General features: G+C 39.4%; 1 protein-coding gene across 1 annotated transcript in view; it reads right to left on the bottom strand.

The window, feature by feature from the left end:
- LOC117542954 (low-density lipoprotein receptor-related protein 8-like) overlaps window positions 1-21,282 on the bottom strand; it is a 181,730-nt gene that overhangs the window by 29,825 nt on the left and 130,623 nt on the right. Inside the window, 8 exon segments of the mRNA XM_034210852.1 lie at window positions 2,320-2,459; window positions 3,860-3,978; window positions 4,514-4,738; window positions 9,051-9,222; window positions 15,738-15,863; window positions 16,890-17,009; window positions 19,149-19,271; window positions 19,950-20,072. Coding sequence (XP_034066743.1) covers window positions 2,320-2,459; window positions 3,860-3,978; window positions 4,514-4,738; window positions 9,051-9,222; window positions 15,738-15,863; window positions 16,890-17,009; window positions 19,149-19,271; window positions 19,950-20,072 — 1,148 coding nt within the window.

Raw genomic sequence — 21,282 nt, forward strand, 5'->3', positions numbered from 1 at the left:
TGGGGGGCTGTGCAGGCCGAAATAAACACTATCAACTAACAATTGTGAAACCTAATATATTTAAAAAGTGTTACTGTAAGGGTATGTATATATGGAAAAGGAGTGCATTTGAGTGGTGATTTTATGCTTATGTATGATGAAATGTGAGAGTATTTTTTGTCGATGTGAGAAGTGTGGAATAGGGCCAAATAATGGAAATGGGATGACACACAATTCTTACTCAAGAATTTCCCAAAATTGCCACGTTATTTTGGTGTTTTTTTTAATTTAAATGTAATCCATAGATTTGTGCCAAATTTGTCACCATAAAGTATTTTATATGTCAAGAGAGTCAGATTAGGGGTTCTATCGTCTGATGTTTTCTCTGATTTTGTCCATAAAATGTTTGAAAATACATGTACCACACAGAGGTGGGTGTATTCACTTAGCTTGTTTTTTTCGAAGGTCGAAAACCCCAGAAGATAAGGTTTATTATTATGACAGAATGACAAGCAAACATAACATCCTTACATCTCAGAAGCTAGTTAATTGGTTCCATGTTTTTTGCATAAAAAATTACTAAAGGGTTGATGAGTCAACAAATCAATTAGTCATTGGTGCTTTCGTCAGCAGCACAAGGATTCCTAAAAAAACTCATTTTAAACCGCACAAAAAAGTCAAAATCCCCCTTTTTCCTTTCGATTATCACCGTTCTTATGGCATACAACAACACCTCGTTAAAAGTAGAATATGTTTTTCAGCAGTCAGCAGAAGTCCAAACTGGATGTATTACTCCTTTTTTAGCTACATCCTTATGTCAATAAATGCTGCCCCATTATCCGGTACATAAAATATGACATGTTACACAACTGGGGTGAACAGGGCCCAATAAGCAGTTCAACACAGACGCTGAGTCAAAAAGGCTCCCTTTAGGCTAATATCCCGGATAAGACACAATGCACAAAAAAGGTCCAATGTTTAAGTTCACAACTCTTAACAGGGTACTCTTCCCATTATCGGTCTGATGGGACCAGGACAATGTGCTGCTCTGTTAAGGGATTTTTTATTTGTTCTGTATCATATCCAGAACAGAACAAAGAACAGAGAGCTGAGGGCTATTCATCTCCAGAGATGAACTTTCACTGCCTGCTCAAAACGTTGGTTTTCTTCCTCTTCTTTTACACATACACACAAATCGGAGCACACCCGCAAGCACACTCAGCTGGACATGATGGATGTCTTTGCTTCTCATCATCACAGTGTGTGCAGCAAAGAGAGGAATGGAGAAAAGCACTTCCTACTGATCACATTTCACCTCCCACTTCTCCTCTGCTCTCCACTGCTTCTATTTTCCACCTACATCATTTACATGATCTATACTTGATAGGCTCTAACAGACTGACTCACTCCTGCCTCAATAAATACAACCAAATGAGCTCCATCGATTGCTGTACTCTACTGTGACTCTATAATGTTCAGCTCATGAACAGATCATTATCTGGCTGTTATACTTCTTCTATCATCTCTATTCCTCATTTATCCTCAGTCAATCTCTAACAAAAGGAAGATAGAAACATTTGAACAAATCACTTTGGACAACCCATGTCTAATACCTACATTTGGCTGGCAAATATCTAAAAATACACTTACGAGATGGCAATCAAGATATGAGAAGTGTCACCCACGAGGCAGAGAAAAGAGAGGACAGATCTGTTTTTCGGTGTCTTTTTTAGAGGTCAAAAAGGACAGCACAAACACTGCAAATAGCATGTTTTTATTCATGCTGAATTTTAAGGTTATCTACCCTAGTTTTATTTTAATACTATAGTAATCTTCATTCCTACTTTATAAGCAAGATGGTTTGAAATAGATTTGACGGCAATATCAAAAAGGAAGTGTATTTGTTTGTGTAACATTTTTTAGCCTGATATTGCTGTTGTATATATCAAATGCAAAATTGCTCTGAATTGATTGAAGGAGAAAACCTTTAATCCCCAAGACTGGATATTTGGCTGCTTCAGTCATTTCATTATGAAAAAAAAGAAGATATATCTAGATTGTGCCGTCACAGTGTCACTGTCTCTGTGATTTGAATTTTCACAACACACCAGCAATAACTAAAAAGCAACAGCCAACTTGAAGGAAATAAATCAATCTAAAAACATGTTGTGTGTTCTGGAGAATGGGAAAAACTAAATAAGTAGTCAAATCTGTTGTGGAAAATGTGTAAGAAGCATAGAGTGGTTCTCTTGCAAATACAAAAAACGGTTTACTGACAGGATCCAAACATCATTGGTTGTAGTAATTATGTGGATTTATTGTATACTAATTCTTCCATACCTCGAACACAGTGAGGGCAAAGGGGTGTCGAAGCTGCTGATTGGAGGACAGCAACACTTTGCGATTGTCTCCATTCAGGTCCACACTGGACAGCAGGTGCAGCTTGGAGTCCAACCAGTAGAGACGCCTGTTCGATAAGTCTGAGGAAGAAAGAGAGAGGGATCAAAACCAAGGCAGAAGGAGGGAGAAGTGGATATGAAAGAAGAGAGAGAGGTCATTCCACGAGAAGAGACCTAGGGTCAGAGGTACTGTATATGAATGTAATGGCCCAGTACTAACCACACCATCAATCTTGTTCGACATGGCGGCTGAGGCCGTGCGCTGAGAAAACACAGATGTGATTGTAATATTGCCGCTTGACTTCTTTGCCGGGGAACATGTTTGTGCGCTTGAGCTAATTGATTAGTGTTGCTGGACTTGCGTTAAAGAACAGCTGTTTGCTGTTTTACAGTTCCATCACCTTGTATCTGTCCCCGAACTTGTTTACTTAAGACTCTATTTTTGCGCTTTTGCTTAAGGCCATCAAGTAACGCTGTGGTTGAATTGAAAATGTAAGTGTGAGAATCAATCACATTTGACACTGGAGATAATGAAAGTATGACTTTGCTTTTGCTAGGTGAGAATGAAGAAGGAATTGCAGATAAGTATTTTTAAACATCATTCCTTAATAACACAAAGTAAGTTAACATACATTCAGTTAACAATACTGGTAGAAACAACACTGTGAAACCCCTTTTAATATTGCTTTGGATTAAAGCGTGTAATTAAATATTGGAAGGAAGTCCAAAAAAAGTGTACTTTAAAAGAGCAGGAGTTTCATCACGGCCATAGTATGTAATGTAACTTAAAAGGAAACTGAATTGACATGGTCATGCCAAAAAAACGTAAAACCAAGTCATTTTCATTTATCATTCCGGTTCCATTTTCTGACAAAAAACTATTATGCTCCCTGTATAAAATCAGTGAAGAAGCGGAAATAATCCAGCTCCCCTTCCAAGCGGTCTGGCCAACTCTCTCATTCCCCTTACTCTAAAAAATAATTTGTTTTCAAACACATGTAGTGACACCTCAATTCCACAGAGTGTGGCAACTGCATGCCTCTCTTACTCCTCAGGCAAGGGCAGCTCAGAGAAATTGGCTGGTGCCGCGGAGGGAGTTGAAAGGGATGATGAGAGGTATTGACAGCACAGAGGGTCTGGCTTATTAATTCAGAGGCCCGTGTTTGCTGGCTTGATTGATGAGAGGCACACAAACTGAGCTATAACAATAAGAGCAGCTCGAGGGTTGCAGCTACCCTAGACTGATTTCTTCTCTTAGCTCTGGCTGATTGTCTTTTGTTTCTGTCTTTCTCTGAGTCTCTGTCTTTCAGTGATGTGAACTCAAATACTTCCCTGTTTCTCCAAAAAGCAATATCAACATTATAACTGTGTCTATAAGACTGCTCTCAGAGTTGATTGAGTTCCCTGTCCCTGTATCATCTTATAGTTCTCTTCAAAAAGCTTTGCATGTTTAAAGTTGCATATTTGATGTTCTTCCTTACCCAGGGTGATTCCATTTGGCCACTCGATGTGTTCAGACACCAGGACTTGTCGGTCCACTCCATTCATCCCGGCCTTCTCAATTTTGGCCTGATCTCCCCAATCTGACCAGTACATAAATCTGTGGAGAGACACATACAAACCAGTTACATATAGATGGAAACAATTCAATGGCAGTCACTAGGTTTTTCATGTGCAATGTCATAGTGAGTATTTTGAATATAACTATGCGCCTCAATCGGTGTACTGTACTCTATCACACAATGTCCTTGTCTGACTCTTGATCTCATTTTCTCGACAAAATCAAATTGCTTTAATTCTGAAACAGGCCTTGAAGACACTAGAATAAAGTAGATACTGAGCAAAACTTCTGATACTGGAAAATTGGATCACTTTTACGAATGTGTTAATGAAAGCTGGGCTTCTTTTGCATTTATTTCATGCTAGTCTAGCTTTGTAGAGTTGTAAAAAGAGCCCTTTGGGGAACTGAAGACATCCGAGACAAAGGGAAAGAGGCAGATACGAGTCCTGTCGTATTTCCAAATAATTGTCGAGCTGCCTAATCTAACAGATGGGTGCAGGCATGGTGTTGCTACGGTTTAGTAAAAATGGACTTTGCCATCTTCTCGCACATTGTCCATCTGCCTAAAGCTCACCCTTGGTGTGGATCCACTGCGATGGCCCGCGGCTCGCTCAGCTCCGTGGCTATCAGCACTTTTCTCTTCCTGCCGTCTCCAGTGGCGACGGAGATGCTCTTGTTGCCGGAGTCGGTCCAGTAGATGTTCTTGTGGACCCAGTCAACGGCCAGGCCCTCGGGGGAGTTGAGCGAGTCGATGAGGGTCACTTGCTGTGATGGGTCACTGGCCTTGTTGATGTAAGCACTGAAGGGTGGTAGAAAAGAGCTGTGTCAGTCACTGTTGTGGAAATCATGAAATACCCAATGATTTAGGAACAGGTCGGAAATGAGACGAAAGAAAATCACACAAGTTGTACTTTGCTATATTGCTAGATGGAGTGTAGCACGTGCCTTTGAGACTTAGTTTCACATGTTGAGGAAATAGTATTGTACAGCTCCTCTGAAGGAGAACTACTAGGTCTTTATCTGAAAGTATCTTATAAAACCCCCTGCCTCTTTTTCTCTCCCTCTGTTTTCCTGTCGCTTGTCTTTTAATCTCTCGCCATTTTCCTCTTGCATTCCACTTGTTGTCCGTCCAATCTTCTTTTTCCCCATTTCTGCTTTTATTTGTTCCTTTTCTATACTTAAAGGGATAGTGGAAATGGAACCTCAAATAGTTTCGTTTTAACTTATATACAAGCATAATTACGTACCAAAACAATCACACCTGATTAAAAAAATATAATAATTGCCTTACGCATGTTAGAAGCACTTTATTGCAGCTTCCCCGAAGTTTTTTAGAAACGAAATGTTCGACTCAGCCAAACCGGAAGTGACGAAAACTTAGGAAGACGATACGATAACAAACCATGGCGTCTATGCAGAATGAACGTGGAAGGGCAAATATACCAGACAAAGAAGAAGGATTGTACGAGGTATCCAGTGATGATAGCGAGTCAGAAACATCCTCTCGGCTTTCCTACGAAAATGTCGTTTTAGGAACTGAATCTGAATCCGGTTCAGTAAGCGACGATGGTGACAATATTGAGCCAGACGATGGACCATTACGTCCTGGCGAGGATGACCAGGACCAGGCGCCAGATGATGCGCCAGATGATGCACCCCTACGCACAAATAATCTTGACTGGTAGGTCCCTAAGCATAGCTCACGCATCTTAAGATCACCTGTAGCCTTTACAAATATTAATCATTGTTAACCAGTTAAGCCCGAAGGTCCCCCCAGTGGACCCCTCCCACAGTTTTTTTTCTCTCACATGTCTCAGGGCTTCTTAACATTTATGAAACTATTAATGTTTCATACCCTTTTAAAAAGGTAAGAAACTCCGCTAACTGACAATAAGAACAATTGTTAGCTAGAAAAAACACAAGAGTAATACCAAGCCTTTGAATTATCATTGAGCGAAACAATGCTAACTAATGCTAACGCTTTTTTACACACAACACACGGTAGAAATGCCCTTATTACTATCTTAACTGCACAAACAAGATATACGATTTAAAGCTGAGACTCCACAGATTCCACACATGTAATATCATCACTGTAAGACCTCGAATTCCTGGAGCTATCAGCCAGAAAAGAGAAAGTAAACAACATCCGGTTCCAAAAATATTACAATAATTACGTCTTACCTTTTTTGATTTGTGATCAAAAGTTGTGTTCAACGGAATAAAAACGCATCTCAAGGTTAATCCAATGTCGTTGTGTCACGTATAATTTTTCTGTCGCACTACAGCCATACAAAACACATCTATTCACCATAATAAAGGTCGGCTATTCACATGCAAATGCTATTGAATGTCCGCCATTGTTTGTGCCCGTCTTCCTATGCTCTCGTCATCACCCGAAGATTCCCGACGATTCCCGAAGTATTTCGTTTCATTGAGAGGGCGCAGTAAAATTGAAAATAAAATGAAACTAGGCGCATGAAATAAAAAAAATTGTTTATTATGCTTATTTTTAATAAAAATACATAAGTTAAACCCAAAATTCGCGGATTTCCACTATCCCTTTAATATCTTTGTATACTTGGTTTTATCTTAATTTACTGTCATTTACAATATTCTGTTGCAATTTGGCTTATTGTATTTTCTTTGACATCTATATAGTTTACTTCATCGGCATTACTTTATTATCTTGCAATATTTTATTACTACTCTGTTTCTTCTTGCACTATTTTTATTGTTTTTTAAATGTGTTTCTTATATATATTTATGTTACATTGTTGAAGGAGCCTGGGACTTAGGCTTTTCATGGCCATAACTACACTATAGATACTGTGCATATGACAATAAAGCCTTTGAATCTATACAACAATAAAAATACTACAACCTTGTTGGAAAGCTGGAAAACGAATGTCTCGTTTAAGAATCAGAATTCCGATGAGTGCAAACAGGAGGAGCAGCTTAACTAAAGGCTGGCGAGGTAGTTGGAGCAGAAGATGAGAAGGAGATGGATGAGCTGGGACTTGGAAGCAGCTTGTGTTGTTAATGGGCTGAATTACTGTTTGCCACCTCAGACATCTTCATCTATGGGGGGAAAGTTAGCCTGCTGCTGTCTTGTGATGGATAATCTATCTCACGTGTCAGGGTTTATTACATGGATCCAACACCTGTCTCACACGTAGCAAATTACATTGAGGGCTGAAGAAAAATGGATACGGATGAATCCGTGATCAAGTAAATATACTACAATATATATAAACTCACATCATAATTACTCCTTACACACCCTATTGTACAGATTGTTGTAGATATATAAGGCATAGAAAAGGAATTATTTCACAGAATATTGGCAATTCTCATGACATCCCTGTTTCTAATTACACATATTCAGATGAACTAGAATGAGCAGGTTGGAGGGATGTATGGAGGGCAGACTGGAGTTAGAAATAAGACAGAGACTGATTAGTCCAAACCCACTGAGCAGATTGCATCTTTAATTGGATGTATTATTGTTTACTGCAGACATCTCCATCACAGGCGGAAGTTAACAAGTCATCGACCCGTAGCTTGCTAATCACTATGAATTAGAGTGAGCGGCAATGAGGATTAATAACTTTGAAAATAACAGCTATTTCTGTTCGGTTAAAACATCCTTAGCAGAGAGAAAGTACTAGGATAAAAGGTACAATGCTTCAGTACAAGTTGCAATCAATCATATCCTTAGCATTGAGATTCAAGGTATTCAGCTTTTTAAAACAGGAGGGCATAATAGAGATGAACAAAGAACAACATTGTTAATTTTAAAACAGCATTTTTTGATTGAAGTATTGTAAAATGTAAAACGTATTCAAACTTGACATACAAATGCTACTCGGCAGGAGGCAGCGATGAACTTCTTGTGCCTAGACCATTAGAAATCAAACCAGGAAATCCAAATTGCAAAATATATATTTATAGCACCTGCAATACATCTCAGTGGACTTTTTCTGAAAATAGCACCTGTTACGAACAAAGCCATAGCTATTTTGTGAGTTCTCTCTTTGCAAAAAGGATTGATTGAAGTTCCCTCTGCAAAGCACTGAAGCCCTTTATTCATCCAGGGCTTCTATTGTCTGAATGAGTAAAGCTGTGAATGTGGAGGGCACTGTGCCTTTAATAGGGAGATGACATTTTTATGGAGCTTATGAGCTACACAAAAGAGCAGACGTCACAAATTCTGCAGCATAAATGCACTGATCCGATGATATACTTTAATGCTCTTGGTTGAATGAAAAAAGGAAAGCAGGGAGAAAAAACACACCCAACATCAACTCAAGCTGATCTACCTGCACACATTTCACTTGTTGCTGCCCATTTAAGGTGTCTTTGTGTGTTGATATGATTCTAACAAAGCTTATCATAATGAATTACTTAATTTGTCCTTTCTCCGTCATAAGCCCTTGAGAGTACAACTGGGTCTGTATGGAAGTATTCTTATGTGCGTGTGTCTATATGCAAATGAGTAATGGTGGTGATTATTGAGGCAGCGAAATTAGAGAGAGCATATGGCTCAGCTGAGATCATAGAAGGCCCCTCCCACAACCTCTCAGCCTTCGGGGTGACGCATAGGCACACACACACAAAATAATAATACCAGTAATTCTGTGTGTGCAAATATTGTTTGTGTTTGAAGGACAAACAACTCCACCTTTTACTGACAGATGACACAGCCCTCCAGGTGTGAGACACACACACACACACACACACACACACACACACACACACACACACACACACACACACACACACACACACACACACACACACACACACACACCACACACACACACACACACACACACACACACACACACACACACACACACACACACACACACACACACCAGGTGGGTCTTGCTACCAGAAGGTGTGACAGTTTGAAGCAGACAAGATGGATAGGTAGAGGACAAATGAATGACAGAAGGGCTGACGCACAAGAATATAATGTGATTCTTAACACCTAATGTCGGTGTTTTATAGTGGTTTTATAGGTTTCAATGTGAGTTCAAATACTAAACAAATCATAATGTAAGGTTAATGGTGTGTCTGTGTATGTCTGAGTGTGTTGTGTATACCTGTATATTTTACGATGGTATAGATCACACCAGAACATCTTGTTAATGGACACGTCTACATCCAGGGCCACTGCGTTCTTCAGCGTGGGGACAACCTGTGTATATTCACTCTTCAGCAGGTCAATGCGACGGATCTCATGGCGGTTGGTGAACATCAGGTACGGACTTTTTCCTGAGGGAGCAGAAAAGACATTCACGTCACAACAATGTACGAGTCTGCCGAAGAATAAGTGCCATTTAATTACACTGGCGAAATTGGACAGATTGGTTGCAAATCTCAAGAGATGTATGGAGACCCTTGACAGCCATTAACCTACTATTGTAACCCCGAAAGAGATCACATTTATCATTTTCAACCAACTCCCTACAAGACGGGGGCCATTTGAAAAACCGCCAATCATAGCTAGTGTATCTGTGTCAAGGAACAGTTTGCTGATATTGACGATGATATATAAAATGTAGCACACACCCAAACCGGTATTTGAAAGGTTAACCTGCATATCTGAATATTCGCTAAAGTAATTCAATCCACACCGTTCCTGAGACTGAAACAGACAAGGTCACATTGACTTCATACCAATGCAGCTCACTGGCAGTACAGTTTGATGTTATTCAATTGCTGTTATCACGTCAACAAGACATGAACATTGCCAGAAATGGTGATATGAAATAAAATAGTGTTTTATGCAGTCATGCTGATATTATTATTAGTCACTGGCAATGGCAAACCTTGCCCTTGAATCCATTAAAAAAGATCCTTCAGACTTTACAAGGCCCAGCGATAGAATACATTAGTGAACTTTAACCCCTTCCTTTCATAAAAGATTTATCAGATCTGCTGAGTTAGGCCTGCTAGCTGTTCCAGGGTACAGGTTAAGGTCAGAGGTCGACCGAGTGTTTGCTGTACCGGCAACTTAAGACACCATTTTTATTCTATTTACATATCACAGCTCTGTGTTTGTTACCTCAAAATAAGTAGCCCTTTCTCCCCTTTAGATATACTTTAGCAGTGAAAAACCTACACACTGTTATAAAAAGACACCATGTTTATTGTCGGGTATTTATTCTTATTCCGAAGAGAGAACATGATGTGAGATAAATAGGGTTGTAAAAAGCAAAAAAACAAAGCAAAGAAACGTTAAAAAGGCGACACTCATTTAAAAGGTCTTTGTGTTTACTGTGTGAATTTGAGTGTGCGTTCTGCAGCTGGGTGATGTAATGAAGCACAATGTGCAGGTGGACAAAGTTCACCAAAAACTAGACATGACACATTGTTCTATTTTTAGAACAGCTTGTCAAAAGTGTTTCTAGGTTCGGTTCAGTATGAGCTGTTGGCTGGCACATCAGTTACCTTGGGCACATTTTTCAGCAGGCTATAGGTGAGCGTGAGTCGAGCATTTGAAATCATGTCCTGCATTTGACAAGGTCAAACCTCATACATATACAAACAATTACTTTGCATTCCTGCATATGGTAGACACTCAAAAACTATCTTTGTTTTAGCTCAACAGTGCTGTTGTCCAGGATTTCTGTCTCCTACACAGATACCCATCCATCTATTTTCCTTCATCTTCACTTCTCTACCCTATCTGTCATGTTTCTCTCCACTCCACACTGTCCAGTAAAGCTGAAATGCCGCCTAACAGAGTTGGGCAACAGTCACACTGAGGTACGCCCACACGCACACAATTTCATACTTTCACACAGAGCCAATCATCCCTAAATAGGTTGCTCAGCCCTGGTTTAACACAGGCTACGGCACAGAGAGAACTTATTACATTTGTACTACTGTTTGGTTCCAATCATTTTCCTCTGACTGCTAGGTTTGAAATCATTATTTTCACCAGCAGAGAGAGGGGGAGACGGAGTGAGAGAGCAACGAAACAAGATAGAGACAGGCATAAGCAATGTGATGGAGGAAGATATGGTGAAATGAAGAACATTATGTAATTGGGGGGTAGAAAGTAAATAAACTAATCTAATAACAGCAGGGGAAAGAAAGTCAGATGGGTAAGGTGGAAGAGAGAAAAGGGAGAACATTTTTAAAGTATGCATTAATACGAACAGAAATTGACCTCTCTTTCATAAATCCCCCGACACACTTTTCACATCACTTATCCCTCATCACTCTGTTGTTGCAGCAATCTGTCCTTCTCAAATTGAAACAAAGCTGACTCACTGTTCAGTGTTTTCCTCTAGCTATGACATAGCATCAAAATGTGCATTATTATCTCTCCTCAATATATCCCTGCAAAGCAACAGTCAGCTTTCCTAACAGAGTATAGGATCCCCAAGATACATTTTAATCTGTTCTGCTAGTTCAGGGCCGTTCTGCCCGTTGGCCAATTAAGATAAAGCAGAGGAAAAAGATCATTTCAGGCTTGGGAATTGCTGTCCGGCACAGAAGGAGAATTCATTTAATTTGCAACCAAGCAGATGTTTATGTTGTGGAGATGAAAACACCCAAGACAGACGGAAAGGTCACTCTGACCCGGTCAGAAAAAGGCATGAAATTCTGCAGGATGATGCGGATGTCTAGTTGCAGCCAGTGTGAACAGGCCAACACTGGATGAGGTTATTATTAGGATGATGTTACGTCTGGGAGTAGAAACACATGTCTAGGTCAGCCATGCTCGTTAAAACATAATTGACCTTGCTATGTAATGCTGAATAGATGCTGAAGCAGGGAGAGCAATTAAGCTTCTTAACAAACTGTGAAGACCACTGAGACAAATGTAACATTTGTGATATTGGGCTATATAAATAAACATTGATTGATTGATTGATTGATTGATTCTGTCAAAAGTCATCCACCTTGCTAGCATTGTCATGACAAAGCAACCCTTCATTATATGTGGTGGGTCGCCAGAGTCTTCAAAAGATAAATGCTGTTGTTGGTGTTGGTTTTGGAGACCATTATAAAATACGATAGGTCACCGAAAGAATGACAGATAGAAACTATGCGATAAATATATATAGTTGTATTGGAAATATACAAGCATTCATTACTTGCTGTTAAATACCATCCAATGATGTGCAATATGTGCTATATGTGCAATATATATATATATATATGTGCAATATATATATATATATATATATATGTATATATATGCCATTAATAACTGCAATATATACCTGACTGCTAAATCCTAAGAACTGTTACAGGATGTGTATTTTGTAAATTGTGTAACTTTTTATTTTGTATTATATCATATATATTTTTTTAACTTAGTACTTTTTAATGCATGTAACATACTGTACTGTATGTAACACATGTAACATTAAGCTGTCTGTGGCTCTTTTTCTGCTGTAACAACGTAACTAATAAACTAATAAAGGTATTCTGATTCTGATACCAATATTCCTGAAGGAAGACGGAATACATTGTTTTGTGCTTGCATATTAAAAGCAAAAAAACTGCGAAAAAAACTTCTGAGATGAGGTTTGACAGTGCTCCACAACGTCTTGGGTCCCATGGCAAAATAATTTGACAATGGGGTAAATCTGACCACTGCTTTAAACCCAGTTTTGAAAAGTGTGTGCTCAAACTGTCAAGTGTGGTGAAAACTGCTCTTGGCACTGTGGTTAGCCCGCAGTACACTAGATGAGAGAACAAGGAACAAGATAAGGAAACAACAGCGAAAAACGAAAAGTAAGAGTTTTGGTCCACAGGCAGTTTGTACATTTCCTCAGCATCGATGTGACAGCGTGCCCTGCTTTTATCAACCAGTGTGTGTGTGTGTGTACCTGTATTGTTTTCATGCCGTCACATCTTTCTCATCCTTATCTTCACTCCTGCCTGAACATTTTAGAAACTTTTATTTGAAAACATTTAAGAAAGTTAGCTGCATTCATAAAATATTCAACGTTTGCTCCAAAAACAACTGCTATTGAGTTTGCTAAAGTTCTTACAATGACTTATCAGTTCCATCGTTTTCTCATAAGGGTGCTTTTAATGAAAGCTAGTTAGGAGCGCCATTATTTTGTGTGACACTTTAAATCTGCAGCATGTGTTTTTTTTTCTTTAAGCAACCCTGCAAAAAATGTATTTCAATAACAAGATTATTAAATATATGTTATGTCCATTTGCCTTGCATTAACATGAACAATAAGCAATTGTATTAATATATACATATTTGTTTATGGCAGCAGTTTGCTCTCTAGTAGAATAATTGAACCGCTTGATTTTATTTAGACACTGGCGAAATATTTTCTCTCGAATTTGTGCTGCAGTAATTCTCTCTGTGTTGATTGATCAGTTGTGACATACTTGTTATATGTTAAGGAATGGGGTCGAGGTGTTATTTCACTTTATGTTTACTATATGCATTCATATTTCCATTCCTCTCCTTCTCGGTCTTGGCCCTGTCAAAGTCAATTTGGCTTCAACTCTAATTTATGTATGAGAGAAGACTAAACTGGTCAAGAAACTGCTGCCTGTGTGGATCCATCCCTCTGATACTTTCTGTAAACTCCCACACTCTGTCTAGCTCTGTCCTAAACATAAAACAATAGCTCAAATTGATGACTCAGTGTGGCATGAAAACCATAAAGTGTAAACACAAAAAAACAACATGTTTAATTAGTGTAGAGCAAGTCTTTATTCAAGTACTTTGTGGATGCTGCCATGTAGTAACACCACCACACACACATATTCACAAATACCAGCTGAGGAGAGGGAACAGATCTAGTACTTTAATTTGAATTAGCATTGCTAGCGTTACGTATTACTCGGAAATTAATCTGCAGAGCATGAAACCATGTGTGAATGCATTCTTTGTACATTGGAGAATGCAAAGAGAATAGGTGATCTTATTCAACTATCTACACAGGCTCAACTTGCACTAACTACAACAAACACAGGTGGAAAATGCAGTAAGAAAAACTATTATTTAATGAATGCATTTAAACTACTAGTGTTTTTCTGTGAGCCTCCGAGATAGAAAAAGTCTGAACTTCAGTGCAAATGATATTGGCACTTGGCACGTGTCACATCTTATCACAGAATGTCACACTCCTTCTGGGCAGTGTATGTGCACGAACCATAACACGATTACTCGAAATAACTATGTGTTCATTTATGTGACCGGAATCTCAAAGTGTTCATCTATGTTAATGAATGTGAATGTGTGCACACTTGCGTCTAGGAATGAGTTCACAGGCAAATCCGGCTTCATTATGTCCACATTATGTCAGCTTCACGAAGCAAACATCTTTTTATTTATGTTCCTATCTCTATTTGTGCCTCTGACTACATAAACCTCAATAATCCTGTCACATTTCATATCTCCTTCGGCACGCTATGACATGTGCCACTATCAACTCTCTCAACATCACCTCAATGAGCAGAAAGACATTCCAACAATGCATCCGTCCATCCATGTATATTTGTAACCTCCTCCTGCCTTTCTTCTCCTCTGACAAATGTCTTGGCCTCTGACAAGGACTGTTTGTGCTGCCTTAGAGCAATAAGGATTCACACAGAGAGGCATGAAGCAATCAATGGTGGTTTTTATGCCACTTAACTTAAGAGTGAGTTCTTGTTTTCTGCTCTAAGCTCTCTCATTACCAGACCACTTGATCCAATAATGACTCAACCTAAGACTGATGGTGGTAATCACTGGTAACACTCTTTTCTCCCTCTTGCCCCACAAAAAAAGTTAATTTACTGTGTAAGTGAATCAGTTAATGGTTCCATTCCCACTTCAGGTAAATGGGTAGTCATGAGGCATTGAAACTGCCAGAGCAAGTTTATGTTTCCTGTAAAATGCATAACATTGTATGTACTAAATATTTATTTCTACTTATACGTATCTATTTAGGTACCCTTCAAGTGAAAATGACATGTCGTTTCGAATTAGCAATAGCACTGAAATTCTGTTTTCAGCTCTGCTAAATAATATATATTTAAAAATATAAGTCAAATTTATCATAACTTCAGTAAATATTAAAAGCTCTATTTTGTAATTGGTAGCAGGAATTGTTATCTCCAGTTGGTTGAATTGTTGATGAAGTACAACATGGAGCTTGTTGGGTTTTAGGTGTAAATAACAGGATGAAGTCGATCTTTACTTCAAGATTTAACTGGACCAATTTGCCTGGTTTAGCTTAAAGGACCAGATTTCATCTCTATTCAAATCACTGCTCGGAGTGTTTACGCAGGCCAAAGAGGGTTTCAGACCCTGCTCAGTGTGCGGGAAGGCCCTCTCCCCACAGAACATCCTTTCTGTGACACTCCAGAGGGAGCAGAAGCAGATGGCTGCAAACCTTTCATTAGTGAGGACTGCAGAAAAAGGTGGCAAATATTTATCTTTGCACAGATTACTCTGCAAGGCCTGCATACAAAGCGAGCTTCCCGCTTCACAATATCCCACGGTGTGAGAATAGTGTGGGATGTGCCTCTGTAGCTAGAGGTGATGGAATGGGAGAGTAATTGGTGTGTATATTTCGACATGTGATTCTCTTCGTGTACATGTCTGTCCATGTCTGTGTGTTTGTGAGAACATCCAACTTCGAAGGTGTGGGTCTTAACCCAAACAAATGTGTGTGCGTGTGTGTGTGTGTGTGTGTGTGTGTGTGTGTGTGTGTGTGTGTGTGTGTGTGTGTGTGTGTGTGTGTGTGTGTGTGTGTGTGTGTGTGTGTGTGTGTGTGTGTGTGTGTGTGTGTGAGAGTTAAAGTGCTCACCAACGGCCTTGCAGGTCTTAGAGGCAGGGTCCATCTCGTAGCCTTCGTAGCATTCACACTTATAATCTCCTTTGTAGTTGATGCAAATCTGACTGCAGGCATCCGGGTTCTCACATTCATCTATATCTGTGGAGAGACATGTGATGAATCTGAGTTTAAAGATTGTTCACTTCCAATTAATGCTTTTATTCTTCAAATAGAGGTTTTATATCTATTTTGCCAAGAGTGTCAACAGACACGATTCGACTTTAAAAGATGGGAAAAGTAGAGATCATTTGCATGGATATGAACTGAGACCATCATTGCTTTTAAATGTATTATAAGGCAAGGCAAGTTTATTTATATAGCACCTTTCAACACAAGGCAATTCAAAGTGCTTTACAAAAAGCGAAATACAGTAAGTAAGATACGTCTTATATTCTATATAATACCGTCGATTACAGGGATATTTATTGTGCTTTCCTGAACTGAACTTTCCCCTGTCCACTGCACAGATACATTGTCCGTGCTTGCTAATTTAGGACAAACAGTCACTGGATTGTACGCTTTAACACCATAACCAAATAAAACCATAGCACAACTGGCTAACATTTTGGGAAATAGCTTGTTTGTAAGCAAACCAACAGCACAGAGAGAAGATCAATAACAATTTGATCTGATTGAGATCAGGAATCCAGATGTGTTTGGTCAAGCTTAGCGCAGTGAAGCAGGGGAAACTAAAAACAAACTAAAACAAATCACTGTTGGGCAACTTTAAAGCTTTCCTATCTGCTCTTTGTGTATTATCTTGAGATGTATAATTTTATAAAAAATAACAGAAAATACTAAAATCTGGCTTTGTGGTTTTAGAGACGGTAAGAACATATGAGGTTTTTTCTTTTTTTAAATGTCGTTTTGCAGCAGTTTATCCCTTTTTTCAAATGAAGTTCCATAATTTGTTCATTATTGGATAGATAAAAGACTCATTTTATTATTAAAGTATTAATAATATGACTAATAGTTGAGCTTGAACCCTGTGAAATTGTCAAATAAAACAGGGGAGGGTGGAAAAATAGCATGTAGATCACACCAGCCCAGACAAAGTATAATGTTACGTTAATGGTCTTCTGCATTAAGGTGGTCATTTAATTTCAAATCTCATCTTTTCTTTACCTCCACATGTCTTTTTGTCCATGAGTTTGTACCCAGAGGGACAGTCACACTCGTAACCAATTTTTCGGTCCCTGCAGATGTGAGAGCAGCCACCGTTGTTGTCTGAGCACTCATTCAGGCCTGCAAAGAGAGGGGGGCGGTGGAAGGAGGGATGGGGAGAAGGGACAGGGAACAGGAGGGGAGGGAAGTAAAGAAGAGTTGAATATTGCATGTGTGTGTGTGTGTGTGTGTGCGTGTGTGTGTGTGTGTGTGTGTGTGTGTGTGTGTGTGTGTGTGTGTGTGTGTGTGTGTGTACAGTATATTCATTGGAATGCTTTTGTGTCTGTGTACAGGCACAGTCTCAGCCAAATCTAACTGGAATCAATCCATACTCCAACAGCGAGCTTGGCCACGTGTACCAGGTGCCACTCCACTCCATTCCGATTGTTACATGCTGACCTTCATCCTCTCATTTCAGTGCCTCCATTTTCCTTCTTCCTTTCTTTGTATTTTAAAAGGGAAAAACCTTCATTTAGTATCTGTTTCTGCAGCTCCATTATATTCGTTTGTCTTTAAAATACCCTCAAGGGAGTAGACAGAGATCGCTGTAGAAGACTAAAGCTGGCACTTCATTACCGGAGTACATTAAAGATTACAGCTTTAAGGCTACAGGTTTGTCTGTGAGACAGAACGAGACTGAAAATGAGAGAGAATGCAAGAATAGAATTAAGATGAGAGAAGAAAAGGAGATTTAGACTTCAAGAGAAATTTAACAAATAATAAGGTTGTTTTCTGAAGTGCAGTCAGTGTATTCATAATTACAACTACACCTATGTCCCCTGATTATTTTGTATGTATCGACAGAAAACACTTTAGGCTTTAAATATGCGGACACTGTCAATATATCAACTCATTTTAAAAGCAGAAAAAGTAGACCTGATGTGTTCAGTCTCTGCCTTTTTTTCAAAAGATGTGTCGTACTCCCAATGACTACATTTTACTAACCTAATACAAATGAGAAGTCTTTGAAGTCCTCCTTCAAGTTATATTCAAGGCACTTCCAACTTTGTGTCAACAGTTTAGGAGTTTGGTGAGGAAAACTTGACAGGCCTTTGGGATGAGCCATTCTTTATGGCCCAACATTAGTGACCATCCTCACTAATGATATTGCGGCTAAATGGTAGCTAATCACTGCTGCAGAGCTCCAAAATCTTGTGAAAATAAAGCGATATTTATGTGCGGGTCCCTGTTTTATTTACATCATGCAAGCACATGCCTCACATCCTGCTTTCAGTTCCATGCTACTTCACTGATTGACAGTTGGCAGTGATAATGCAACTACACATGAAACAATGTACCAACACATGCAGGGACATAGGAGCTAGCAAGTAAACACTGATGTGAAACAAACATTAAGAGCAGGAAATGCATTCAAAACCCATGTTAGACCTTAAGGACACAGAAATGTGTTAAGCAAATAACATGTTATTTTGAAGACATTTCATATTCTGCTCTTTTCCCATGTTTGATGTAATGGCATTTGTAAGTTATAGTTAAAACAAGTGGGGTGCAGGTTTGAGCTTAAACACCCTGAAAAATATGTTTAAAGTTAATGATGCAGTTACTGGTCAATCTCATTACAGTCTATTACCCTCCGCAAAGAGATACAGAGCCAGCTGAAAGAGCAGCACACTGAGATACAGTATCGTATTAAACCTATGGTGATGATCGGCTTGATCCCCTTGAGCGATCTCTAGAGTCTCCAGCCTGTACCAGTACTTGAGTGCAAGCAATATACATTTTATTAACAGGTATGTTTTTCTCATCTGCCTCACTCTGTTAGCAGCTGGACCACACTGCTTGTGATGTGAGATCCGTGACTGAAGCCCGCTAAGTGGTAATTATCAATGGTGTGTGGATAATCCATGTAGTTCCTTATGGGCAATGTAGTCCAATCACGTTTTCCTGGCTCCGAACGCACTAGAGGGCAGATTGGCTCAGCTCTTTGATCATAACAAGGCCGTTGAGAAATGTCTTGATTTACCCTACCTTGATCAAATGAAGCTTATTTTGCTTAGAAGAGTGACCACCCACATCAGAAGCAGCTGGTGATGGTGTGCATCAGTTATATTGAACCAGAGAGTATGTACACCCATGTTGGCCTGAGGTGGTGAAAGATATAATGTTCCTCGGTATGTGTGGTACGCGTGTGTGTGTGTGTGTGTGTGTGTGGTACGCGCGTGTGTGTGTATGAAGAGAAACAGAGGATAATCATCTTACCACACTCCTTCATGGGTTCATCAGACCAGTCCTTGCAGTCTTTCACATTGTCACACACCTTGCTGCTGTCAATACACTCCCCGTTCTTACAGCGGAACTTTTTCTGCCCGTCACACTTTGTAACTGTGAGGACACAACAAAGTTAGGGATCAGGGTTTGAATTGAACAAACCGTGTATAACATTCAAGTTAGTGACACTGTTGAACGCAAACAGACACAGTGGTACAGTACATGACAGCTTCTACACACAAATGTACAGGTGCATTAGAAAGAGTACAAAAACACACTTCAGGTTCAAAGCTGGACTTTAAACGTTTGCTTAAAGATCAATATTCCTCAAAGGCAAGGTTTCTGAAAATGACTTCAAACTGTTCTGTTTTATAATATGTACACTCAAGGTCATGCATACTCCATATGTAGACATTCATTTGATATTAGGCCTCTTGTACTATCTTTCCTCTATGTTCTGGTTGAATTAGCAGCACAGACCTCACTTCTTTAAGTAGTTTCCAGAAAGGTCAGATTTCACTTGTGCAGCCATCTGTGCTACTCTATCCCCTGTGAGTCTTGTTGGTAGTATCATAGTTGTAAATAGATTTGTTGGGGGTGAAAAATGCATGAAGCTAATGATTTGCAAACAGATATCTCTCTCTCTCTCTCTGCTCACGGAATATGAATCTTACTCCAACATTCAGATGAAAAACCGAGTTCTGACCTCCCGCCATTATATACTGTAAGAAAAATGTATTAAATACAGCTGTGTCGTTGTTGTTCAATGGCTTTCAGTCATCTGACACTTACTGTTGACACAGCCGGCTTCATCACTGTAGTCCGGACAGTCGTGAACTTTATTACACTGTTTGGTGCCGTGGATGCAGGATCCATCGCCACACTGGAACTCATCAGGACGACACGTGAGCAGGGCTGGGGACACAAAACAAACACAACTTATATTAGAATAAGCTTTCCTGTTTCCATAACAATTACAGTAAACTTGTAATTTGTTGGTGTTACAAATACTGGTATTGGCAGTAGGCTTAATGTTTCTAAATGTAAGTTTTAATATCTCGGAAATTACACACATATAATTGTGTAAATAATCCAGTGCCCTTTAAACATGACTCATTATTTCTGTTCCCACTTTCTCTACCAGACAAATCAGTGATTCATCTCACAATTAAGCGATAATAAACAAAGTTAATGATCAATTTGACTCTTTTCACTTGACATATTAACAAATATCACGATAATATCGTAACCATTAGTTCATTTGGCATGGATAATAGAGTTATGAAAATCTGATATTGTTGAAGCCCTATTTGGTCTCATTATGAGAAGATGTAAAACCCAACACAACAAAGAACACAGAGTCACTGATGGAGAAAAAAAAGAATCTTAATCATTCCCAAAATTGTACTCTAATTAAATATCTATATCCCTGTAAAGGTGACGATTTTACACACATCTCACACACACACACACACACACACACACATACACACACACAATAATTTCATCATATCTCTCCCTCAACTGTATCTGTGAAGATATGCATTTGTATATTACATTACATTACATTGCATTTAGCTGACGCTTTTATCCAAAGCGACTTACAATAAGTACATTCGACCAGGAAGACACAACCTTGAAGAAAACAGAATCATATAAGTACATCAGGTTTCATAGAGCCAAACATTTCAAGTGCTACTCAACTGGCTTTAGATAAGCCAGTCCTTTATTAGTATATAAGTGCTTTGTTAATAATTCTATCGCTCGAAGTGGAGTCGAAAGAGATGAGTTTTCAGTCTGCGCCGGAAGGTGTGTAAGCTTTCTGCTGTCCTGATGTCAATGGGGAGCTCATTCCACCATCTTGGAGCCAGAATAGCAAACCCACGTGTTTTTGCTGATGGGAACTTGGGTCCCCCTCGCAGCGAGGGTGCAGCGAGTCGTTTGGCTGATGCAGAGCATAGTGCACGCGCTGGGGTGTACAGTTTAACCATGTCCTGGATGTACGAAGGGACAGATCCATTCGCAGCATGGTAAGCAAGTACCAGTGTCTTGAAGTGGATTCTAGCAGTTACCGGAAGCCAGTGAAGGGAGCGGAGGAGTGGAGTAGTGTGGGAACATTTAGGAA

The sequence above is a fragment of the Gymnodraco acuticeps genome, unplaced genomic scaffold (genome assembly GCF_902827175.1).
Source record: "Gymnodraco acuticeps unplaced genomic scaffold, fGymAcu1.1, whole genome shotgun sequence".
NCBI classification, from domain to species: Eukaryota; Metazoa; Chordata; class Actinopteri; order Perciformes; family Bathydraconidae; genus Gymnodraco; species Gymnodraco acuticeps.